This window comes from Stenella coeruleoalba (assembly GCF_951394435.1).
Source record: "Stenella coeruleoalba genome assembly, chromosome: 10".
Classification (NCBI taxonomy): Eukaryota; Metazoa; Chordata; class Mammalia; order Artiodactyla; family Delphinidae; genus Stenella; species Stenella coeruleoalba.
The window spans coordinates 45,582,306-45,609,026 of NC_137156.1; the positions used below are offsets into that span (position 1 = coordinate 45,582,306).

The window sequence follows — 26,721 nt, forward strand, 5'->3', positions numbered from 1 at the left end:
CATCAGGCCTTCAATGGTCGCTGCTCTGAAACCTCAGTCCCTCCTGCCACGTCAGCCCTGTCTTGGGGCTAATAAGAGAGAAGGGAGAGAACTTACGGGTTTGGAGGGATAGGAAGTGGGGATGAGGTGTGGGGTGGAGAGAGCAGGAAATAAGAGTGAAAACTACTGTACTCCCAATGGGATCCCACGAGGAGGATGACTGACTGTGCTCTCCTATTTCTTGGGCTGTCCCTTTTCCTTTTTAGATGTCCACTCTACATATATGTACTGCTTGAAGAAGAATATTAAAAGGAATGTTCGTGTGCCCAGTATTGAGCATAAGTCCCAGAACCATACCAGAACCTTTGAAGGCCCATGTGCCCCCAACGGTGCATCCTCTCCCTCCCCCCAGAGTCAACTACTATCTTGAATTTGGTGTTAATTTCTCTCTTGCGTTTTTGACAATTTCCACCTGCAGTATGGATCCCTGAACAATATATTATTTCACTTTTTTTAAGCTTTCACATGAATGCTGATATGTATCCATCAGCTTCCAAGAAGAGACAGATGGCACACTCAAAACAGGCTGATTCAAAGATGATTTTTTGCAGAGACCATTTGTGAAGGTGTGGGGGTAGGGAACCATGAGGGTCAATAGCGCAATCAGGTAGGGCCTCACCAAAGTCAACATGTTATGGTGTGGAGGGAGGGACATAGGCAGCCTTGCGGGAAGGCAGCTAGGGGAACAGATACATTGTCTCACTTCCTTCTCTCCTTCCTGCATCCTGTTGGGGCTCATAATTGCCTTCAGAAGGTCTGGAAGCAGAAGGCACAAGAGGACGATTCACATGAATCAGGAGCAGAGAGCAGGAGGGAGGGTGAGGGGTGGCGTGGAAGATACCAGCACCTATGGATTCTCCTATGACTTGCTTTTTCAGTTAACATTATCTTTTTGAGATTCATCAGCGTTGATGTGTTTAATTGTAGTTCATTCAGTTTTGCTGTTGTTTTTTATATTCCACTGTGTGAACTGACTACAATTTATTTGCCATTTTGTTGATGATGGGTACTTACCAGTGTTTATCCTGATGTTGCTATGAACATTCTCGTCAGTGTTTTTTGATGTCTATGTACAAAAATCTCTCTACTGTAAGTACTGTATACTTACAGTAGAATTACAATACTGGGACAAAGGGTCAAATTTGCCAGAAGATGTCAAATTATTTTCAAAGTAGTTTCATCAATTAACACTTCTACTGGCAGTATCTGAGTTCCTTGTCAACACAATATTTTCAGACTTAAAAAATATTTGTTCATCTGGTGGGCTTACAATATTTATCTCATTGTGGTTTTAATTTGCATTTCCTCAATTACTAATGTGGTTGAACATATTTTCACACTTTTATTGGTCATTTATGTTTCCTCTGTTGTGAAACATCTGTTTAGGTTTTTTTCCCCCCTCTTTTCTACTGTGTTTTTACTTTTCTCTTATTGATTATAGTTGGATACTAACTCTTATGTTAATTATTTCTTACAACTTTCTTTTCCCAACTTGCAGATGCTTTAAAAAATGTATGTTTATGTATTTTTAAAGTTAAGTTCTTAATTTTAGTGTAGTTAATATTATCAATCTTTCTTTTGTGCTTGTGCTTTTTAAAAAGAAATTGTGTTAAGATATACATAACACAAAATTTACTGTTTTAAAATGTACAATGCAGTGGCATCGTTATGCAACGATCACCACCATCCATCTCCCTAACTGCTGGTGCTTTTTCTTAATGATTTGTTTAAGAAAATCTTTGCTGGGAATTCCCTGGCTGTCCAGTGGTTAGGACTCACTGCTGAGGGCCCAGGTTCAATGCCTGGTGGGAGGACTAAGATCCTCCCAAAAGCCAAGCGGCTCGGCCAAAAAAAAGAAAAAAAGAAAAAAGAAATTCTTTGCTACATCAAGACTATCTATATACTTGTTCTAAATTCTTAGCTTTGTCATTCACAGTTAAGTCATTAAAGCATCTGGAATTGATTTTTGTGTACAGAGGGAGGTAGGAAGTATAATTTCCCCCCATAGCCAACTGTTCCAGCACCATTTAGAACTGTCCATCTTTTCTCCATTGATTTGTACAGTGGACCTGTCAGATGCCCGGTTTCTTCATAGGTGTTGGACCATTTCTGGGTTCTCTGTTCTGTTTCAATGGTTGATTTGTCTATCCCTATACCAATATCACATTGTCTTAAACACAATGGAGTTATGACAAGCTTTCCATCTGCCTGAAATGCTATTCTCTTAAAGATACGCATGACTAAATCCCTAATTTTCTTCTGGTCTCTCCTTCCTGGTCACATTCTTAGCTAGCATTTCCTGGCTACCCTTTCTAAAATTTAATGCCTCCTTCAAAAACTTAATATCCTCTTCCTCTGCTTTATTTTCCAGCTTAGAATTTCTTATTTAACATAGCAACGTGTACAATTCTCTTGTTTATTATTTCTCTTTCCCACTAGAATATAAGGTTTATGAGGGCAAGGATTTTGGCTGTTTCATCACTCTTGTATTCCCAGCAGAGAAAACATTGCCTGGCACTTAGCAGGTGCTCTGTTAGTATTTCTGAAACAAATCATGCACTGTTGATATATGGAAGGGTAACCTGCCCTCTGTGTACTTTCTTTTAAGATATGTTTTTTCTTTAGTTTTCTTGCTTCTTGATGCTAGGCTAATAAAAGCAATCTGAAACAAAGGGAGAAAGAAAGAGGCTTTAGGTTTCCTCTCAAAGCTGGACAGTGAAATGGAAAGGGTGGAGGGACCAGGATGGAAAAGGCTGGATTGATACAATGCTTAGCCCTGGCAACCAAGATACATATAAATTACAGACCCCGACCTCACAACCTATGTCTGGTTAAGTGTGCATTAACTTTTATGGGTCAGCTGTCCTGCTGGGAATGCCTCCTGTTCCTCTGCTTTCCATGGCAAGTGGAGCTGAAAGGACCCAGAGTTTATAGCATCCTTACTGGGTAAAGAAACTTACCAGGCCTTTGGTTTTTAGGGCAACACAACCTGCACAGGGAAAGAATGAACATTCGCTTTGATTCACCAAGCATGGCAACTAAAATCTCAGCTGTAAGGGTGACATACGACAGGACAGAACCCTGGAGATGGAGTCGTAAGGGTGAAAGCTCTGTGGGACAGCCTGTCAGCAGCTGGGTAATGCCCAGGGCAGGCAATGAATTGAGCAGTGATGATTCATGGAAATTCCATCAGACAAGGTACTCTGTGCTTTATTGCAGGCTAGACTAGGGAGCCAAGTCATTCTGGAAGGAATGTGTACAAAGTTTTCAGATGAGGACTTGAAGTTTTATAGGTTGGAATCCCATTTGATTCAAACCATCTGTTGAATATCCAGCTGAACACATCAATTTTTTCATACATCTCTCATATTTACATCATCTCAGGATAATAAATATTTGTTGAGGGCCCATGGAGGGTTATAAAGATGAATGACACAGACACCAGGGTTACAAAGGTGAATGACACAGTAGTCCCTGTTTTGGGGATGGTTATGGTCTAGTGGAAGTAAAGGTTATATGTTTATATGTGTTTTCTTCTCCCTGATTGTGAGGTTGGGGTCTGTAATTTATATTCACCACAGTTGCCAGAGCTGAGCATTGGGTCAATCCATTTGGTTGGTGAAATAAACACAGGAAGAGCTCACAGTGATTTACCAAGTATGGCTAACTGAAATGTATCATTATTGTGCATTATTGATCCTGTGATACATAGATTCGTATTGCAATTACCAAAAACACTGTCCACAGTGAGATAGTGACAAAAACCATGGCATGGGAAAACAATAAAGATGCTAAACCAGTTGGAACAGACACAGGCTATTTTGTACTCTGACGCTTAAAGCATCTTTAACACTGTGAAAAGGCAGCTCTTACGTGACATGTTTAGTAAGCTGTTGGTAATGTGAAACGTGAGCATATTTTTTCCAGCTCTCTCTGAAATGTCATAAAATGACATTAATTACCTCATCTTTTAATTTGGAAGATGCTCTCGTAGGCACTTTAGGGATCACAAAGACAGAAAAAGGGGCCTGTCCCAAAAGAGCTGAAAATCTGGTAGTGCTACACAGTCAGCCACACATGTGTTCACAAACCTTTTGGAAGAGTGAACAAAGTTGGTGTGTAGGTGCATTTTTCTGAGGAGTGCATTCATTAAATCATTCAGCGGTTCCTGTTCCCCAAAGATGAAGACCTTCTATAGTAGAGGGGTAGAGCTGGAGAAGGAATTATACAACTCGGAATTACTGGGGGTTTAAACCAGGCGGCATAAGCAAAGGCTCAGCAGGACAGAGGAAGGTAGTATTTGACAACTGAAGTGCTGAAGGACAGGGAGGGAAGGTTAGGGCTCCTGAAGCGGGGAGATCACCACAAAGAGACACGGGTAGGGAATGCAAGGTCTTCTTTGGGGAAGAGCTGGTAGTTCAGCTTATAAACTGGGGGCAGCCATAGGCAAGAAAGTCATCGAATCCTGGGGCCATGCTGTGGGAAGCTTTCAAATGTTTCTTGAATTAAAATTAATATAGAACTTTATATAAAATTAAAATAGAACTTTAAAAATACCATCAAATGTTCCATTGCCGGTGTCTTAGTTCCCACTTATGTAAGCAATTTTCTGTTTGCAATAGACTAATTTTTTAAATTGTCCAAAGAAGTATTTAATATCACCTATTGCAGAAAAAGGGGCATTGACACTTAAGTTAAAAGAGGGCCAGTTTAAGACCAGGCCAAAGATGAAGCCAAGAAAAGTGAAATAAAAACAAGACTAGGGCTTCCCTGGTGGCGCAGTGATTGGGAGTCCGCCTGCCAGTGCAGGGGACACGGGTTCGTGCCCCGGTCCGGGAGGATCCCGCGTGCCGCGGAGTGGCTGGGCCCGTGAGCCATGGCCGCTGAGCCTGCGCGTCCGGAGCCTGTGCTCCGCAGCGGGAGAGGCCACAGCAGTGACAGGCCCGCATGTGGCAAAAACAAAACAAACAAACAAACAAAAAAAAACAAGACTAGCACAGAGGGGCGGTCTTGCACATAAAATTCTGATTGCAACGGATAACACATGCCTGGATTGTAAGACGAGGATAGGAGTTGCAGAGGGCAGCCTATTGGTAGTAGTCAGAAATGCTGGAGAAAATTGTAATGCTATGTTCTTGCAAAATTGGGATCATCTGGCATATGTGATTTTACGTATTCTGCTCTGTTAACTTCATAGCATCCTGAACATTTTCCCAGGTCAATATTGTTCAAAAACATATATATTTAAAAAGTCTGTGTAATGTCTCATGATATGAACATACCATCATTTATTTATTTTCCTGGGTTTTCATCCTTATAATGGTGCAATGACGTTCCTTGGACACAAATTTTTGTGTCTATTTCTGGACAGATTCATGTAAGTGAAATACTTTGGTCAAACTGTATGAATTCTTTTAGGGCTCATAATACATATAACTACAGTATACTCCACAATTGTAGCACGGCAGTCAATTCCTATGTGAGCCCATCATATTGTGCTTTGCCCGATACTGAGTATTTTCATTGTAAAATCTTTGCCAGTTTTGTAGGGGAAATTTTCTTTGCTGCCAGTGATAAACATTTTTTCACACTTTACCATTAGTTGCTTTGTCTATGAATTATCTATTGCTATTCTTTTTCCATTTGTATCTTATGATTTTTTCCCCAGTTAATTTACATAAGTTCTTTACATCTTGATGGTATTAGCCTTTTTGATATTATTTTTATTTATTTTTTAATTTTAATTTTTAAAATATTTATTTATTTATTTATTTGGCTGCATCGGGTCTTAGCTGCGGCAGGCGGGGCGGGCGGGCTTCTCTCTAATTGTGATGTGGGCTCAATAGTTGCAGCGTGGGCTCTAGAGCCCACCCGGCTTAGTTACCCTGTGGCATGTGGGATCTTAGTTCCCCCACCAGGGATCGAACCTGCGTCCCCCCCATTAGAAGGCTCATTCTTAACCACTGGACCACCAGAGAAGTCCCTGATGTTATATTTATAGTGAACTTTTCCCGTATTGTTATGACTGCAAAAATTTTTGCGATTTTTTTTTAGATGCACAATTTTATATTTGTATAGTCAAGTCTTTAGGTATTTTTCTTTGTAAGTTGTTATATTTAAATTCCTTCCCTATCCAGAGATCAGCTAAACATTCATATAAATGTTCTTATGGTCTGTGCTCCAGGTTTCTTCAGGCAGTTCTTACGCTTCAGGTGTCTTTTTCAGGCCAGGTGATGTTAGTTATGTGTTGAATAAGGAATTAAGGGGAGGCGCTGATATATTAGTGGAATTGGTACAGTGTGGTGGTTAGCACTGTGGTGCTTGGCATGTCTCCCAGACTTTGAACCAGTCTCTGCCATTTACTATGCGATCTTTGAAGTCACTTAATTTCTCTGTTGCACCGTTTCCTTATCTGTAAAGCGGGTTAATAACAGAACCTACCTTAAATGGTTATGGAAATAAAATGAACTTATGTGTAAGTCACTTAGAACACGTCCTGGTACAAGGTCAGTGCCAGCCACAGTTTGGTCCATGCTGGGTAAGTGCTCTGAAGATTAACGCTATTTCAGTGCCGTTTTCATCTCTAAAACCTTGAGCATTTCAGAGGGCTCTTCACCTCCCATCTTTACTAGAGCCTCTCGCGGCCACTTTTGTAAGCGAGACACGCCTCCTGGAGGCCACAGGCGAAGTTTATTTCCAGCTCTGAAAACCTTGCGGCCTGCAGTCGGGAGCCGGGGTGTGGCTCCGGGTCCGCAGCCCTAGGGCACCTTCTCTGCAGCGCTCTGCACGTGCTCGCCGCTATGCCCCTCTGGGCTTGCTCTACTTTAGACGCCGAGCGATTTCTGGGTGCACGTGTGCATGATAAATGCGCTCTACTTCACTGCAGATCTTCTGTGGGCGCCCTGTACCAGGTGTGTGTAGGGGGTGCACTGGACGTAAATCTTTCCCCAGGGGAGGGCCTGCAGTCTAGGAGAAAACCCGACTAGGCATTGTAAGTAGATGGCCTAGGCATTGTACGTAGATGGCCTAGGCATTGTACGTAGATGACCTAGAGTCTGCCTCCGCATCTGTAAGACGCGGGCCGTGCAGCCTAAGGCCGGGGCCCTCAGAGATTACCCAGAGTCCCTAGCGGGGAGCCAGTACCGGGCCCGCTCTCCGCCCACCGCCCCAGACAGCGCGGCTCCATGCACAGGAACTGCAGCTTACAAAGTGGACACAAATCCCGCGGTCCTCAGAGCGCCCCACTGAGCAAGCGCGGGGCCGCACAGGTGGGCGGGACCTCTGGGGCGGGTTTGCTGGTCCAGCCACTTCCGCTTCCGGTCCTGTATGAACTCTCCCGCCACCCGGGGAAAGCGCTTGCCGGGGTTTGTGTGTTTTCACGTCTGGTGTGGCTGGAGGTAGGAGAAGCCCCCGCGGGTTTGGGACGGACAGTAATCCTGGTGTTGAGGCTTGCGAGTCCAGAGAAGGAGGAGAGCGCTTTGGGGCTACGGGCGCAGAGGGTGGGTATCGAGTATTGGTGGCTTGTCCGGGCAGAGCCGCCGGTGCCGGGGCTGACAGACGGCCCTGCGTGGGGGGCGGGGAGGGCGGGAGCGGGGTGTCACTGGGCACCTGTGGACGCTCCTGAGAGGAGCTAAGACAGACGGGACCTGAAAGACTGTTGTCTGTTTCCCGGGGATGTAAGGGAGGAAGCGAGTAACTGGACCCTGCCCATGGAGTCTCTTACCTAGCCGGAATCTCCCGCACTCTCCTCCGAATTCAGGATTGCTGCCCCTGTGAAATCTTATCTTGACTCTTGGAACGGCAGAGACCTAAGGGCGGAGGCACACAGACCTCTAGTGAGCAGGCAGCATCACCTGCCGTTGATGTTGCAGGAGGCTAGGACCACTGCCTGCGTCTCTTCCAGCGCACACCTCTCCCCACAATTGTTACAGGTGTATCGTCGAAAGTCTGGAGGATACAGAAGACATCACTCAGGGACACTACTGTTAACACTTCGTGCGTGCTCTTCAACCTCAATTTTTTTTCCTTTTACATGTGGAGTTATTTTTTTAAAACTCCATTTTCCATCATTTCAACCATTTTATGTGCTTCCTTCCAAGGTAACAAGATGCAGTTTCTTGGAGGAAATCGGAGGAAACTGAGGTTGGCAGATGACCAGAGGAATGCTTGCTACCCACATAGCCTTCAGTTTTACTTGCAGCCGCCTTCTGGAAACATATCTTTGATAGAATTTGAAAACTTGGCTATCGATAGAGTTAAATGTGAGTGATTTGAATTAGAATTTATATATTCTTGAGAACCTCACTTATACTTTGTGGAAATGAATTAGAGTAATTTATTTCCTTCAACAAATATTTACTGAGGGTTTTCTGTTGAGATTTTGCCATTCATTCATTTATTCCTTGTACAGTGCCTGTTTATTGAGTGCCACTTTATTCTAGGTGGTAGGGATTTTGAGCTGAATAATGTAATTCTCACTTTCGTTGAAGCTGTATTCTAGTACATGGAGACAGATGTCCAAAATAATAATTGTAGTTTAGTATTTTAAGTGCTCTAGTAGGGGTAACTAATAGGGCTACTGAAACATAGAGATGGGAGTGATTGTCCTAGTCTGATTAAGTAAAACTTCTTAAGAGAAGTTGAAATGTGATCTGGACCTTGAAGAATGAGTAGCAATTTCTCAACAGAGAAGAAGTGAAGGGTTTTTGCAAGCTGGGATAATGGCCTGTACAAAGGCTTGGAGGCATGAGACAGAGTGTCATATTGGAGGGAACAGTGACAAGTTCAGGGTAGATGGAGAAGTATGGGTAAGCAAGGGCATTTTTGTGCCAAGATATGGTGTAATATTGGGGTGTAAGAAGGATGTAGCAGTTTTACTGGGGACCTACTTCTGTGTGTTGGTGGAAGAAAGAAATAAGTTATGTGTAAACTGAAACAAATAACAAATAACAGCAATGTGTAGAGTTTATGTTCCACGATATCCTGGTGGGAAGATCAGAAGTAGAGGTGAGATACTGTTAATCATTCTTAGGGGAGCAGGGTGAGAACTGCTAATACAGAGTATCTGTATTACCTGTTTGTTGAATGAAGGTGAAGGCAAGGGAGAATGGGTTCTGGGAAGCTTAGCAGTTTCATATGCCTCATTGAGATTAAGGTGATGATTGAAAAGCGTCCCTTGGGTTTGGCACTTAGGAGGTGAGATGGTAAGGCAGTGACAGGAAGGGAGAGATTGAAGGGATACTAGGAGGTGTAATTGACAGGATTTGGTGACTCTTAGCTATGAGGAGTGGTGGAACAGGTGGGGGTGGCTGAAGTTCCAGTGTGGATGATCTGGTGGATAGAAATTCTGCGGATGGAGGTGGGGTGGCAGGAAGAGGAGTGGAATTGAGGGGCAGAGAATGAGTTTGGTTCGGGACACCATAATATGGAGGTACCTGGGGGACATGAGTTTATGTTCAGGATTCATTTTAGAAGTTTTTCGTTCTTGAATTAAAAAATGTCTCTTTTCATACCGATGGCAGAATAATTCATCTGAGGAAGGGTTGACAGAGGCTTCAGGAACCTTTGGACAGTGTGTAGCATCTAGTCATGGTGGCTTGTTTGCTTCTTCACTGCTGTCTTCTCCTTCTCTGTTTCATCAGGAAGGGAAGAACTGTCTTCTGATGAGTCTGTGCTGAGTCAGGGAAGCCGACTGCCTCACAGACAGCTCCACACGAGGGCTGTACATGCAGACACACTTCTGCATCCCTCTGAGGGGATCCTTCTGCACCACTGAGCAGTGGTGCTCAGTCCATCAGTGATCTGCTTCCCATCCCTCTCTCCCTTCTGGCTGAGAATCCCTAGTGTGAGATTATGCTGTGGGATGTGGGTATTTTCTGTACATGGTGGAGATTATCCTCTGATAAACATATATAACTTATATAATGTACTTGCAGAAAATAAAGCTTAAATATTGTCATCTTTTATAAACAAGTAATTATGGGATTGGTAGCCATAGATTTTATTTGTCTTGGATTTAGTTTTATAAAATTATCTTGCATTTATATGTTTTATTCATTTCTTCTGTTTTTAAAATTTTTTCTAGTGTTAAAAGCAGTCGAGAATCTTGGTGTGAGCTACGTGAAAGGAAGTGAGCAGTACCAGAGTAAGCTAGAGGCCGAGCTTCGGAAGCTTAAGTTTTCCTACAGAGTAAGTAAAAGAGGGAAAAACATGTTTCTTTGGTTTGTGTATATTCATTTACTGGGTATCAGTTGTGGGAAAGGTCTTGTATTAGGCATAGGGCTTTAAAAAAGACTCTTCTGAAGGAACCTACAGTCCACTATGGGTGATTGACATGCAGTCAGACTACAGTGCTGCAGGGTTTCTTGACCTGGGGACTGTGGACATTTGGGGTCTGATGATTCCTTGGTGCATTTAGGGGGCTTGCTGGCATCTCTGGCTTCCACCCAGTCCATGTCTCCAGACATTGCCAGATGTGCTTTGTGCATTACAGGGTGACGAACTCCAGGAGCACAGAGAATTAGCTCAGGTTGGGGAGGTTTGGGAGGGCTTCCCAGACGAGGTGGTGCTGGAACCGAATCTTGGTGGATGTGATACAGTTTTTATTTTGGGAAGATGACTGCCAACAGCAGATGGACAGGGTCATCTTTGGTGGGGAAAACTAGTTAGGAACTTGGAGATGACGAGAGTGAATTGAATGGAGGTAAGAGGACTGATTGGAGAAATAGTGAGAGGGTAGAATCGGAAGATCTTAGTGACTGCAGAGAGAAGGGAGAGAAGAGTTCTGAATGACACCTGGGTTTCTGGTGAGACAGCTGGCTGGATGGTGATGATATACAGGAGGGGAGGCAAGTCTTTTTAGAGGGAAGACGCTGAGTTTAGTTCTCGACATGACTTTGAGGTACTTGTGGAGCTGTCTGAGGCCAGCAGGGTGTGCACATGGATCTGGACTTGGGGACCTCTGGGGTGGGGGTGCACATTCAGGAGGAAGGTTGGCATCATCAGGAGTAGGTGAGGCAGCCAGGGAAACATTTGAGTGAGAAGAGAAGAGGATGGAGGCCAGGATGTGAGGAATACAACATTCAGGTGGAGTGGAATGGGGGGAGTCTGGGAGGGCAATTGAGGAGGAGCTGCCTTGGGGTGGAGATCAGCCACCCTGGCAGCCAGGGAAGCTGGAGTCTCAGTACTGATGATCATGATACGCAGGTGATGATACAATAGCACACATTCATATTGTTCTTAACCATGTCCCAGAGTCTGTTCTAAGTGCATCATGTATATTAACTCATGTAATCCAGACAGCAGTCTTAGGAGGGTGGGTTCTGTCATCATCCCTCTTTATAGACAAGGAAACTGATATTGATAGGCTAGTACCTTGCCCAAGCTCATAAGATGGAAAACGATGCAGCCAAGATTGAATCTAGACCTCTTGTCTTCATGGTGGAACAATTTCAGACACTTAGAACCAATAAGATGAGTTGTATAGAATCATCGGATTTATCAGCGGGGTAGAACCTTGTAGGTAGAGGCAGAAGCTGGAACAGTGGTGGTGTTTGGAGGAGAGAGGTGAGAGGTTGATATGGAATACATCCTCTTCTAACGTGTAGCTGAAAAGACACGGGGGAAGTAGGTCTGAGTGTAGAAAAAATTGAGGGAAAAAGAGAAGATACACACACACACAACAGTGGTTACTTGAACATGTTTGTAAGCTGAACAGAAAGATCTAGAAGAGAAAAAAGAGGAGGGAGCTTGAAGATACTTTGAGAGAGCATTTGATAAGTCAGGGTCCTTAGGAGGCAAGAGCAGATGGGCCATGCGGTTTCACTGTAGGGATTAGCTTTATGTAGGAGGAAGGAGAGAGATTTGTCCACAGAGAGGGAAGGGAAGGCAGTACAGCATGTGGTGGCAGGAGCTTGGGGCTGAAGGGGGGACCTTTATCTTCTGTAAAGTAAATGAGGTCATGTGATGAGAGAGAAGAAGGTGGTGTGATGGGGAGCACTGGCCACCTAATGAAGATGGAAACAGCTTTCTTAAAACGTGAGGAAAGAGATGGTTACAGGCCAGATCCCAGCTCTGCTGCTTACAAGCTTTGTGACCTGGACAAAATTATATAACTTCTTTCTGCCTCAGTTTCCTCATCTTTAAAATAAGGATATAGTGATGCCCACCTCATAGGGGTTTTCAAAGGATTAGATGGGCTAATGGATTAAAAATGCTTATAACAGTGCCTGGTACCTTGCAAATGCTCAGGATGTGTTTGCTCTGTGTTGAGCTTGAATAAAGATGCCTTGGTGTTGGTAAAGGTCCAGTCGAGGTTAGAGGCTGTGAATTTTTAATGTTCCAAATTCCTATAGTTGTATATATCTTTCGCAGATGTTCTCAGCATTTTGGGAACAGGACTGCAGAGTGTATCTTTGGATTTATTTAGAATCTAGGTTTTGCCAAATGGTTGAAATGAAAGCAGTTGAGGGTTGATGTGAGAAGTAGTAGAAGAGGTAAGTGCCTGGGTGTAGGCTGGATGAGAAGGAGAGTTAGAAAGAGGAAGAAAATAGTGGGGTCCAAACCCAGGAGGTATTGTTGTTCAGTTCTGTTTCATCTCATTGCTAACCTAAGTAAAATGGTACTCACCCTGGGGAGCATATTATGAAATCTGTGCTATTGAAACTCCTGCTTTACCATTGGCTTATGCTGACTCAGTATTTCTTTACACCTTTTACTGTTCCGATGCATTTATTTTCTTCACGTGCCATTGTTTTTAAGGAAAACTTGGGAGATGAATATGAACCCCGAAGAAGAGATCACATTTCTCACTTTATTTTACGCCTTGCTTACTGCCAGTCGTGAGTATACCTTTGTCCTCCATGGTCAAGTCTGACATCTTGGGTTGTAAACTGGTCCAGGAGGGCTGACAGGCATTGTACTGATTGTAGGAAATCCCAGAATAATGTCAGAAACCAGTGGCTCATGGGCAGAACACTGTTGCAGAGAATTGTTTGAAACAAGTTGTTTACTAAAAAATAAAAAAAAAATTTTTTTTTTTTTTTTTTTGCAGATTTTGCCTGTTAAAACACTTTTTACTTTATGGGAGAGACTCTTCATTTAGGATTTAAAATTAGAGGGGATTTCATTAGGAAGGACTTTTGATATTTTTTTTCCCCAGAAAAAAAGTGGTAGTATTTATGAGAAATAATGAATCAAACACATACTTGAATCTGCACAGGGTTTTAGATGTTGACATTTATGGGCTGGTGCACATTAGATTAAGATCTTTCCTTTGGTAGTTGATTTCTTATAAGTCAATAGCGCCACCCAGAGGGAGAAGGAGTTAGTTGCTTTTTTTAAACTTTTTTTTTCCTGTATTAATTTTGGCTAAATTACATACTTATTATTATGTTTCTTTTCTGTTTCTTTTTGGTAATAGGATTATCAAATGGGAATCTTGAATTGGTGACTATCCCAAGATAATAACTGAGAAATTATTCACCAGCTTTAGTCCCAGAGTTTTTCTTTTGTAAGGAAGCACATGCAGTTTATGCAATTTATGCAGTAAATGAATTGCTGACAATGTGAAAGTCATTTGGGGAAAGAAAATTAAATCATATTTTACATGAAGCAGCATAATTATTTTACAACAACAATAATGCCCATCTGTCTTATAAATTAATGTATGTTGATTTAAAAAATTGAGATATCCTAGTGCATATTAAATTTTGTGAAATTATAAACTATAAAGCTGTAAGCAAAGTTTACTTTGCATAGTTTGATCATAATCCATTCAGAGATAAAGTTACCTTTAAAAACTTTTGATGTTTATTTGGCATTGACTGAAGGGATACCCCATTTTCTGATGTAAATGGCTATTTTGCAGTTACATTAAAAGAAGTGCACTGTTTTATGTTATTTGATAATAATGCAGCTAGGCTCGAAGTATTCTGTATTTAATTCTTTTAATTTTATGTTCATAACACCTTTCTCCCCCATATTCTACTCATCCCAGGAAGATTGTGGCATGTGATATGTATTCACACTCTTATCATAATAGAGGACTTGATGCTTTTAACTTCAGTCTTTTGGCATCTTGCTCATGTTTGAATATTGTTTCATAGAAGTTTCTGGATTTAATAATCAGTGGACTTTGAAAATAGTCAGTGGACTTTTCACTTATAATTTTCTTGTCTTCATTTTAGTGAAGAGCTTAGGCGCTGGTTCATTCAACAAGAAATGGATCTCCTTCGATTTCGATTCAGTATTTTACCCAAGGACAAAATTCAGAGTTTCTTAAAGGATAGCCATTTGCAGTTTGAGGCTGTAAGTATATTTTTAAAGTCATTCCCGATTGTTATCACCATTCATCCCTCCCTTAAGTGTTGGTGTTAATGTGTGGAGTTTGTTCTCTTTACATTTTCTTCCTAAGTACCCACCTGAAACTAACTATTGGCTTTGCACAACAGTGAACCTCTCCCTTCCATAACTAGAAGAAAAGAGGCTCCTTAGTACCAGAGCTGCACATTTATTCAGTTGCTGTATTAAATATGTGATTTATGAAAGCACAAAAAGGTTTAATTTATAAAAGTTTATCTTTAACCAGAATCTTCCAGGCCAAAAATTTAAAGCTAATAATGTTCTAAAGAAAACAGAGAAGTGGTAGTAGTTATTTCCAACAATGAGGTTTGGGGGATGATACTTTATTTTAGAAGTCAGTTGTCGGTAAAATATCTGAATAGTTTTAAGGTATAATTTTGTAGACAAATCTGAATGAGTTACATGTAGTAATTAAACAAAATAGAAGAAATGTTGGGTGCATATTTAGCAGGGATAATTATTGTGGGTAGAAATAGAATTTATGTCTTTTAGGTGAGTGTGCTGCAGTGGGAAGGGAGAAAAATTCTGTTTGGAAAACTTAGAGCAGTCAGATGGTGGTAGGATGGTTTGAGATTCTATTTGGGTGTTAGAATGGGTGTCTTGAGGCCAAATAAAGTAAAAAAAGTAGAAGTTGGAGTAGGTGAAGGACATTGTCCTGCTGAGAAGTAGATGTGCCCACTGCAGCAAGAACCAGGGTGGGTTATTTCGTTGGGGGAAGGAGATTGTGTGAAGGGAAGTAAGTAAACCTTTGGTGGACATTTAGTGTCTGTCATATGCCAGCAAGGCACTTTCCACAGTTTGTATCACGTCTGTGAACCCTGTGAGGTTTCTGAGTAACATCTACCTGGGCAGAGAAAAGCGCTGGTCTCAGAGCCGTCTCACCCAAACCTCCTGTGTTTTCCACTTTGCTTAGAATGCTGATCCTTAGTGAAGTCCGTTATTGCTAATATCAGTTACAGTCCATTTGTCCTCTCATATTAAAAATAATTAATTTTTTTTCACTGTTGAAATTATGGTTTTATTAGGTCGAGAAAAAGTGTTTGTGAGAAGATTTATTCTTTACTCTAGATTGTCTCAATAGATCAGGTAAATTTTAAGCAAAAACCATAGTTTCTTTCTTTTTTTAAAAAACTTTTTTATTCAAGTATAACATATACAGAAAAGTGCACAAATCATAACTGTCCAGCTCTGTGAAGTATCACAAAGGTTAAGAAAGAGAACATTGATGTCACCCTGTGCTGCCTTGTGCCTCCTCCCATTTACTAACCCCATCTCCCTCCTGATAACCACTATCCTGACTTTTAATATGATAAGTGATTCTGCCTGTCTTTGAACTTTATGTAAATAGTATTACATGGTATGTTTTTTTTCCCCAGCTTTATTGAGATATAATGGACATACAAATGTTGTGTCACTTTAAGGTGCACAGTGTGATGATACCCGTATATGTTGTGAAATGTTTACCACAATAAGGTTAGTTAACACATCCTTCACCTCACATCATTACCATTTTGTTGTTGTGGTGAGAACCTTTAGAATCAACTCTCATAGCAGCTGTACGTGAGATCCCTAGAGCTTATTCCTCTTATAACTGGACGTTTGTGCCCTGTGACCAGCATCTCCTTGTCTGCGCTGCTGCCCAGCCCCTGGCAACCACTGTGCTACTCTGTGAGTTGGACTTTTTTAGATTCCACATATAAGTGAGATCACAAGTATAATCTTTTATGATCGCCTTATTGAGATAGAATTTACATACCTTGACCTTCACTCTTTTAAAACGTACAATTTGTTGGTTTTTAGTATAGTCATAGAGTAGTGCAACCATCACTTAGATTTTAGAACATTTTTGTTACCCTAAAAAAGAAACCTGTGCCCAGTAGTCGTCCCTCTCGATTTCTCACTCTGTCATCCCTTGGCAACAGCTAATCTGCTTTCTGTCTCTGTGAATTTGCCTATTTTGGACATTTCATATAAGTGGACATTTCATATAACTTGCGATCTTTTGTTACTGGCTTCTTTCACTTAGCATAATATTTTCAAGCTTCATCTATGTTGTATATGTGGCATGTATCAGTACTTCATTTTATATTCATTTCTCTATTCAATAGTTGATGGACATTGGGTTATTTCTACATTTTAGCTATTATGAATAATGCTGCAGTGAATATTTGCATATACATTTTTGTGTGGATATCTTTTTATTTGTTTCAGATATATATAATACCTGGGAGTGGGATTGCTAGGTTATAGGGTAATTCTGTATTTAAACTTTCGAGGAACTGCTAAACTGTTTTCCAGAGTACCTGTACCATTGTACGTCTCACTAGTGTGTGAGGGTTCTAGTTGCTTCACATTCTCCAGCAATTGTTGCTGTCTTTTTTTTTTTTTTTAAATACAGTCATCCTGGTGGGTGTGAAGTGATACTTCATTGTGGTTTTGATTTTCATTTCCCTAGTGACTGAAGGCATTGAATATCTTTTCATGTGCTATTTGATTATTTGTATATTTTCTTTAGAGAAATATGTATTCATATCCTTTGTCTATTTTTTATCTGAGTTATCTTTTTATTGTTGAGTGTTACATATTCTTTCCATATTCTGGATACAAGTCTACTATAAGATATGTGATTTACAGATTTTTTTTCCTCCCATTCTGAGGATTGTCATTTCATTTTCTTGGTAAGATCATTTTTTAGAAAACATTTTATTTATTTATTTATTTATATTTTTGGCTGTGTTGGGTCTTTGCTGCTGCGCACAGGCTCTCTCTAGTTGCGGCGAGTGGGGGCTATTTGTTGCAGCGCGCAGGCTTCTCATTGTGGAGCTCGGGCTTGAGGCACGAGGGCTTCAGTAGTTGTGGCGTGCAGGCTTCAGTAACTGTGGCTTGCAGGCTCTAGAGTGCAGGTTCAGTAGTTGTGGCTCACGGCTTAGTTGCCCTGTGGCATGTGGGATCTTCCTGGACCAGGACTCTAACCCATGTCCCCTGCATTGGCAGGTGGATTCTTAACCACTGCGCCACCAGGGAAGTCCCTGTTTTTATCTTTTGTTACTTGTGTTTTTGTTGTCGGATCTAAAAGGGATTTGCCTAATGGAAGGTCGTGAAGATTTACTCCTATGGTTTTTCTCTAAGAGTTTTATAGTTTTGGTCCTTACATTTAGCTCTGTTTAGGTCTATTTATATTTTGAGTTAATTTCTGTGGATGGTGTGAAGTAGGGGCCCAACTTCATTCTTTTGCATGTGGATATCGAGTTGTCCCAGCATCATTTGTTGAATGGCTATTCTTTTCTCTTTGAATTGTTTTTTCACTCTTGTCAAAAGTCATTTGACCATAAATGGACTCAATTTTGTTAGTTAGAGCTGTGTGTCTCTCCTGTGTTGGTACTGTGTGCTCTTGAATATTGATTCCTGTAGTTTTGTAATAAGATTTGAAATAGAGAAGTGTGAATCTTCTCACTTTGTTCTTCTTTTTCAAGATTATTTTGGCTCTTCTGGGTTCCTTGCATTTTATGAGTTTTAGGATCAACTTGTCAGTTTCTACCAATAAACCAGCTGAGGTTCAGGTTTAGGATTATGAAGACTATGTGGATCAATTTGGGGAGTATTGCTGTCTTAATATTAAGTCTTCAGATCCACGAACATGGAAATTTTTTCTGTTTCTTCAGATCTTTAATTTTTTTCAACAAAATTGTGTACTTTTGTTAAATTTATACCTAAGTATTTTATTCTTTAATGTCATTGTAAGTGGAGTTGTTTTCTTTATTTCATTTTTAAAATGTTCATTGCTAGTGTATAGAAATCCAGTTGATTTTTGTATATATCTGGTATCCTGCACCCTTACAAAATCATTTATTCTAATAGTTTTTAGTGGATTCCTTAGGAGATTATGCCTCTTATAAAGAAATAATCCTTACTTTTCAATCTGGAGGCTTTTAATTTATTTTTGCCTATTTTCCCAGGCTAGGATCTCCAGTACAGTGTTGGATAGAAGTGGCAATAGTGGACATGCTTGTCTTTTTCCTGATTTTAGGGGGAAAGCATTCAGTCTTTTACCAAGACATATGATGTTAGCTGTGGGGTTTTGTAGATGCCCTTTACCAGATTGAGGAAATCTCTTTCTAATTTTAGTTGAGCATTTTCATCATGAAAGGGTGTTGGATTTTGTGCTTTTTCTGCACCTTTTGAAAAGATCATAGAGCTTTATTCCTTATTTTATTAATATGGTGTGTTACATTAATTGAGTTTTGGATGTTAAACCAACCTTGTTGGGATATTCCTGGGATAAATCCCCCTTGGCTGTATTGTATGATCCTTTTAATATGTTGCTGCATTTGATTTGCTAGTCTTTTGTGGAGGATTGTGTTTATTGATAAGGGATATTAGTCTGTAGTTTTCCTATGATGTCTTTGTCTGGTTTTGGTATCGGTAACATGGGTCTCATACAGTGAATTGAGAAGTGTCTCTTCCTCTTCTATTTTTGGGAAGAAGTTGTGAAAGATTGGTGTTAATTTTTTAAAAACACTTGCTAGAATTTACCAGTGAGCTGTCTAGATATAGGTTTCTCTTTGTGGGGTGTTTTAAAATTGCTAATTCATTCTCTACTTGTTGTAGATCTATTCAAACTTTCTAATTCTTTAGACAGTTGTGGTAATTCTGTTTTCTAGAAATTTGTCCATTTCATCTGTTATCTAATTGATGCATACAGTTGTTCATAGTGTTCCCTTATAATCCTTTTCATTTCTAAAGATTGGTTATGATATTCTCTCTTTCATTCTTGATTTTACCCATTTAAATCTATTTTTCTTTTGATCATTTAAGTACACATTTGTCAGTTTTGTTGATTTTTTCAAATAACTTTTGGTTTTGTTTTTTTCCTCTATTTTTCTATTCCTTATTTCTTTAATTACTCTTTATTATTATCAATTAAAAATTTTTATTATTTCCTTCCTTCTGCTTGCTTAGGGTTTAGTTCGCTCTTCCCATCTAGTTTCTTAAGGTGGAAGTTTAAGTTACTGATTCAAGGTGTTCTTTTTTTTCTTTTTAATTGTAATATAGTTTACGTACAATATTAGGTTAGTTTCAGGAGTCCTACATAATGATTTGGCATTTGCATATATTACGAAATGATCACCACAATGCTAGTAACCATCTGTGCCCATAGAAAGTTACTACAACATTATTGACTATATTCCTTAATCACATCCCCATGAGTTATTTGTTATCTCTTAATTCCCTTTACCTGTTTCACCCACCTCCTGCCCCCTGCCTTTTGGCAAACAGATGTTTGTTCTCTGTATCTATGAGTCTGTTTTCATTTTATTTTCTTTCTTAGTTTTGTTTTTTTAGATTGCACATGTAAATAAGATCACACCATATTTGTTTTTCTCTGTTTGACTTACTTCACTTAGCATAATACCCTCTAGATCCATCTGTGTTGTTGCAAATGGCAGTGGCTGAGTAATATTCCATTGTGTATATATATACAAACACACCGTATCTTCTTCATTCATTCCTCTCTCAATGTATACTTAGGTTGCTTCCATATCTAGATTAAGGTAAATAATGCTGCAATAAACATTGGAATGCATGTATCTTTTCAAATTAGTGTTTTTGCTTTCTTCAGGTGACTACCCAGAAGTTAAATTGCTAGATGATGGAAGTTCCATTTTTAATTTATTGAGGAATCTCCATACTGTTTTCCATAGTGGGTGCACCAACTTATAATCCCATCAAGAGTGCACAAGGACTCCCTTTTCTGCACATCCTCACCAACACTTGTTACTTGTCTTTTTAATGGTAGCCATTTTGACAAGTATGAGGTGATATCTCCTGTGGTTTTGATATGCATTTCCCTGATGAGTAGTGGTGTTGAGCATCTTTTCATGTGCCCATTGGCCATCCGTATGTCTTCTTTGGAAGCATGTCTTTTCAGCTTGTCTTTTCATTTTTTAATCTGGTTGTTTGTTTGTCTTTGTGATGTTGAATTGTGTGAATTCTTTGTATATTTTGGATATTAACTTTATCAGCTATATTGTTAAAATATCTTCTCCCATTCAGTAAGTTACCTTTTTGTTTTCTTGGTAGTTTCCTTTGGTGTGCAAAAGCTTTTAAGTTTGATGTCACATTTGTTTATTTTTGCTTTTGTTTCCCTTGCTTGAGGAGACATATTCTAAAAACCATTGCTAAGACCAGCGTCAAAGTATGTACTGCCTATGTTTTCTTCCTGGAGTTTTATGGTTTCAGGTCTTACATTTAAGTCTTATTCCATTTTGAGTTTATTTTTGTGCATGGTGTGAGAAAGAAGTCCAGTTTGATTCTTTTGCATGTACCTGTCCAGTTTTCTCAGCACCACTTATTGAAGAGGCTATCTTTTCTGCATTGTATATTTTTGAAACCTTTGTTTTAGATTAATTGACCACATAAGTGTGGGTTTATTTCTGGACGCTCTATTCTGTCCCATTGATCTATGTATCTGCTTTTGTGCCGGTACCATACTGTTTTGATTACTGTAGCTTTGTAATATAGCTTGAAACCAGGGAGCACGATACCTCCAGTTTTGTTTTACTTTTTTAAGATTGCTTTGGCTATTTGGGATCTTTTGTGTTTCAATACAAACTTTAGAATTACTTGTTTTAGTGCTGTGAAAAATGCCATTGGTATTTTGATAGAGATTGCTTTGACTCTGTAAATTGCCTTAGGTAGTATGGTCATTTTAATATTATATTAATATTAAGAATTAAATATTAATTCTTCCAGTCCATCAGCATGCTTTATCATTCCATTTGTTTGTGTCATCTTTAGTTTCTTTTATCAGTGTCTTATAGTTTTCTGAGTACAGGTCTTTTACCTTCTTGGTTAGATTTACTCTCTTAGGTATTTTATTCTTATGGATGCAATTGTAAGTGAGATTGTTTTCTTAATTTCTGATAGTTCATTGTTAGTGTATAGAAATGCAATAGATCTCTGTATATTAATCTTGTATTCCACAACTTTACTGGGTTCATTTATTAGTTCTAACAGTTTTTCAGTGGCATCTTTAGGATTTTCTGTATATGTATCATGTCATCTGTCAACAGTGACAGTTTTACTTCTTCCTTTACAATTTGAATTCCTTTTATTTCTTTTTTTTGTCTGATTGCTGTGGCTAGGACTTCCAATACTATGTACAATGAAAGTGGTGAGAGTGGACGCTCTTGTCTTGTTCTGATCTTAAAGGAAATGCTTTCAGCTTTTCACTGTTGAAGATGATGTTGGCTGTAGGTTTGTCATACCGGACCTTTATTATGTTGAGGTATATTCCTTCTATACCATCTTTGTTGAGCGTTTTTATCATAAATCATTGTTGAATTTTGTCAAAAGCTTTTTCAGCATCTACTGAGATGATCATATGATTGTTATTCTTTGTTAGTTGTACATCACATTAATTGATTTGCAGATACTGAAGCATCCTTGCATGTCTGGGGTAAATCCCATTTGATCATAGTGTATACTCCTTTTACTGTATTGTTGAATTTGTTTTGCTAATATTTTGTTGAGGATATTTGTATCTGTGATTTTTTTTTATTTGTGGTGTCTTTGTCTTGTTTTGCTATCATGGTAATGCTGGCTTCATTGAATGAGTTGAGAAATATTCCTTCTTCTTTGGTTATTTGGAGTAGTTTGAGAAGGATAGGTTTTAGGTCTTCTTTAAATCTTTGGTAGAGTTCACCTGTGTTGCCATCAGGTCCTGGACATTTGTTTGCTGGGAGATTTTTGATTACTGATTCAATTTTTTTTTTTTTTTTTTTTGCGGTACGCAGGCCTCTCATAGTTGTGGCCTGTCCCATTGCGGAGCACAGCCTCCGGACGCGCAGGCTCAGAGGCCATGGCTCATGGGCCCAGATGCTCCGCGGCATGTGGGACCTTCCCGGACTGGGGCACGAACCCGTGTCCCCTGCATCAGCAGGCAACCACTGCGCCACCAGGGAAGCCCCACTGATGCAATTTTAATACTGATAATTGGTCTGTTCACATTTTCTATTTTTTCCTGATTCAGTCTTGGGAGATTGTGCATTTCTAGAAATTTATCCATTTTTTCCTACATTGTCCATTTTATTGGTGTATAATTGTTTGTAGTAATCACTTATGATCCTTTGTATTTCTGTGACGTTGTAACTTTTCCTCTTTCGTTTAATATTTTATTTGGGTCCTCTCTATCTTGATGAGTCTGGCTAGAGGTTTGTCAATTTTGTTTATATTTTCAAAGAATCGGTTCTTAGTTTCATTGATCTTTTCTAATTTTTTAGTTAGTCTCTGTTTCATTTATTTTTGCTCTGATTTTTATATTTCTTTCTTTCTACTAATTGAATTTTGTTTGTTTTTCTTTTTCTACTTCCTTTAGGTGTAAGGTTAAATTGTTTTGAGATTTTTCTTGTTTTTTGAGGTAGATTTATATCACTATAAACTTCCATCTTAGAGCTGCTTTTGCTGTATCCCATAGATTTTGGATTGTTGTGTTTCCCTTTCACTTGTCTCCATGTTATTTGACTTTCTCTTTGATTTCTTCAGGGACCCATTGGTTGTTTAGTAGCATGTTGTTTAGACTCCATGTATTTGGGGTTTTTGGTACTTTTTTTCTTATGCTTGATTTCTAGTCTCATAGTATTGTGGTTGGAGAAGATGCTTGATATGAGTTCAGTCTTCTTAAATTTTTTGGAACTATTTTGTCGCCTAGCATGTGATCTGTCCTAGGGAATGTTTTATGTGCACTTGAAAAGAATGTATTCTGCTGCTTTTGGATGGATTGCTCTCTGTATATCTGTTAAGTTCATCTGTTCTTATGTGTCATTGAACACCAATGTTTCCTTAATGAGTTTCTGTCTGGATGATCTGTCCCTTAATGTAAGTGAGTGTTAAAGTCCCCTACTATTATTTTGTTACTGTCTCTTTATGTTTATTAATACTTGCATTTTTGTATTTAGGTGCTCCCATGTGGGGTATATATGTATTTACAGTTGTTATATCTTCTTACGGGATTGATCCCTTGATCATTATGTAATGTTCTTCTTTGTCTCTTGTTACAGACTTTGTTTTAAAGTCTATTTTGTCTGATATAAGTATTGCTACCCTAGCTTTCTTTTTGTTTCCATTTGAACTGTGTCTCACTTTCTGTAGTTTGGCCCTGCCACCTCCCACTCAGGTTTGTGAAATTTCATGACGATGTCTGAATTGTTTTTCGTTCTTGGATGGCAAGTTCATGGGCCCTTTAATCTGAATACTTGGGTTCTTCTGTTTAGAACATTTGTTTTTGTTATGGATTTGATCATTTCTTCCCTTTTGTTTTTCATTGCTCTTTCTTTATAATTTCTTGTTTGTTAGAATTTGGACCTCCTGAATTTCTCGTCTTATTTTCCTTTTTGTTTTAACATCCAGTTAATCTTTTTATTTTCTAGGAAAGTTCTTCAACTGTTTTATAAATCTTTTTTCCCCCTGCTCTCCTGTCTTTAATTTTATATATTTATTTCTTTATACAATTTTTAAAGGTTACTTTCCATTTACAGTTATTACAAAATATTGGTTGAATTCCTTGTATTGTACAATACATCCTTGAGCCTATCTTATACTCAATAATTTATGTCTCCCGCTCCCCCACTCCTATATTGTCCCTCACATCCCCCCCGCCCCGTTGCTGGTAACCATGTATAAGTGATATCATAACAGTATTTGCCTTCCTCTGACTTATTTCACTTAGCATAATGTCCTCCAAGTTCATGCATGTTGCTGCAAATGGCAAAATTTAATTCTTTTTCATGGCTGAGTAGTATTCCATTGTGTGTATCCATTCATGTGTTGATGGACACTTAGACTGCTTCCATATCTTGGCAATTCTAAATAATGTTGCTATGAACATTGGGGTGCATGTATCATTTTGAATGAGTGTTTTTGTTTTTTTCAGATATATACCCAGAGGTGGAACTGCCAGGTCATGGTAGTTCTATTTTTAGTTTTTTCAGAAACCTCCATACTGTTTTCCACAGCAGCTGCACCAATTTGCATTCCCATCAGCAGTGTACAAGGGTTCTCTTTTCTCTGCATGCTTGCCAACATTTATTGTGTTTTTTTTTGATGTCTTGTCTTTAATTTATTTTTTTTACTGCTTTTCAAGCAGGTTCTTACTAGTCATCAATTTTATAAACATCAGTGTATACATGTCAATCCCAATCGCCCAATTCATCACACTACCACCGCCCTCCGCCCCCCACCCCCCGCCGCTTTTCCCCCTTGGTGTCCATACGTTTTTCTGTACATCTGTGTCTCAATTTCTGCCCTGCAAACCTGTTCATCTGTACCATTTTTCTAGGTTCCACATATATGCGTTAATATACGATATTTCTTTTTCTCTTTCTGACTTACTTCACTGTGTATGACAGTCTCTAGATTGATCCATGTCTTAACAAATGACCCAGTTTCGTTTCTTTTTATGGCTGAGTAACATTCCATTGTATATATGTACCACATTATTGTTATCCATTCGTCTGTCGATGGGCATTTATGTGGCTTCCATGACCTGGCTATTGTAAATAGTGCTGCAATGAACATTGGGATATATGTGTCTTTTTGAATTATGGTTTTCTCTGGGTATATGCCCAGTATGGGATTGCTGTGTGGTATGGTAGTTCTATTTTTAGTTTTTTAAGGAACCTCCATACTGTTTTCCATAGTGGCTGTGTCAGTTTACATTCTGACCAACAGAGCAAGAGGGTTCCCTTTTCTCCACACCCTCTCCAGCATTTGTTGTTTGTAGATTTTCTGATGATGCGCATTCTGACTGCTGTGAGGTGATACCTCATTGTAGTTTTGATTTGCATTTCTCTAATAATTAATGATGTTGAGCAGCCTTTCATGTACCTATTCGCCATCTGTATGTCTTCTTTGGAGAAATGTCTATTTAGGTCTTCTGCCCATTTTTGTATTGGGTTGTTTGTTTTTCTAATATTGAACTGCATGAGCTGTTTATATATTTTGGAGATTAATCCTTTGTCTGTTGATTTGTTTGCAAATATTTTCTCCCATTCTGAGGGTTGTCTTTTCGTCTTGTTGATGTATTCCTTTGCTGTGCAAAAGCTTTGAAGTTTCATTAGTTCCCATTTGTTTATTTTTGTTTTTCTTTACATTACTCTAGGAGGTGGATCAAAAAAGATCTTGCTGTGATTTATGTCAGAGTGTTCTTCCTATGTTTTCGTCTAAGAGTTTTATAGTGTCCGATCTTACATTTAGGTCTCTAATCCATTTTGAGTTTATTTTTGTGTACAGTGTTAGGGAGTGTTCCAATTTCATTCCTTTACATGTAGCTGTCCAGTTTTCCCAGCACCACTTATTGAAGAGACTGTCTTTCTCCATTGTATATCCTTGCCTCCTTTGTCATAGATTAGTTGACCATAGGTACGTGGGTTTATCTCTGGGCTTTCTGTCTTGTTCCATTGATCTATGTTTCTGCTTTTGTGCCAGTACCATATTGTCTTGATTACTGTAGCTTTGTAGTATAGTCTGAAGTCAGGGAGTCTGATTCCTCCAGCTCTGTTTTCGTCCCTCAAGACTGCTTTGGCTATTTGGGGTCTTTTTTGTTTCCATACAAATTGTCAAGTTTTTTGTTCTAGTTCTGTGAAAAATGCCATTGGTAATTTGATAGGATTGCATTGAATCTGTAGATTGCTTTGGGTAGTATAGTCATTTTCACAGTATTGATTCTTCCAATCCAAGGACATGGTATATCTCTCTGTTGGTATCATCTTTAATTTCTCTCATCTGTGTCTTATAGTTTTCTGCATACAGGTCTTTTGTCTCCCTAGGTAGGTTTATTCCTAGGTATTTTATTCTTTTTGTTACAATGGTAAATGGGAGTGTTTCCTTAATTTCTCTTTCAAATTTTTGATCATTAGTGTATAGGAATACAAGAGATTTCTGTGCATTAATTTTGTATCCTGCTACTTTACCAGATTCATTGATTAGCTCTAGTAGTTTCTGGTGGCATCTTTAGGATTCTCTGTGTATAGTATCATGTCATCTGCAAACAGTGACAGTTTTACTTCTTCTTTTCCAATTTGTAGTCCTTTTATTTCTTTTTCTTCTCTGATTCTCATGGCTAGGACTTCCAAAACTATCTTGAGTAATAGTGGTGACAGTGGACATCCTTGTGTTGTTCCTGATCTTAGAGGAAATGCTTTCAGTTTTTCACTATTGAGAGTGATGTTTGCTGTGGGTTTGTCATATATGGCCTTTATTTTATTGAGGTAGGTTCCCTCTGTGCCTACTTTCTGGAGAGTTTTTATCATAAATGGGTGTTGA

General features: G+C 39.2%; 1 protein-coding gene across 6 annotated transcripts in view; it reads left to right on the forward strand.

The window, feature by feature from the left end:
- The first annotated feature begins 6,556 nt into the window (after positions 1-6,556).
- The window catches only part of PRIM2 (DNA primase subunit 2), a 278,733-nt gene continuing 258,568 nt past the window's right edge, over positions 6,557-26,721 (forward strand). Inside the window, exons 1-5 of one of the 6 annotated variants that reach the window (XM_079934631.1) lie at positions 6,557-6,577; positions 8,139-8,300; positions 10,124-10,227; positions 12,799-12,878; positions 14,226-14,346. In XM_079934631.1, coding sequence (XP_079790757.1) covers positions 6,571-6,577; positions 8,139-8,300; positions 10,124-10,227; positions 12,799-12,878; positions 14,226-14,346 — 474 coding nt within the window. In that variant the 5' untranslated portion in view covers positions 6,557-6,570. Of the gene's footprint in view, positions 6,578-6,668; positions 6,951-7,371; positions 7,539-8,003; positions 8,035-8,138; positions 8,301-10,123; positions 10,228-12,798; positions 12,879-14,225; positions 14,347-26,721 lie in introns of those variants that run through there. The other 5 variants (XR_013830222.1, XM_079934630.1, XM_079934632.1 and 2 more) reach the window with 5 other exon arrangements.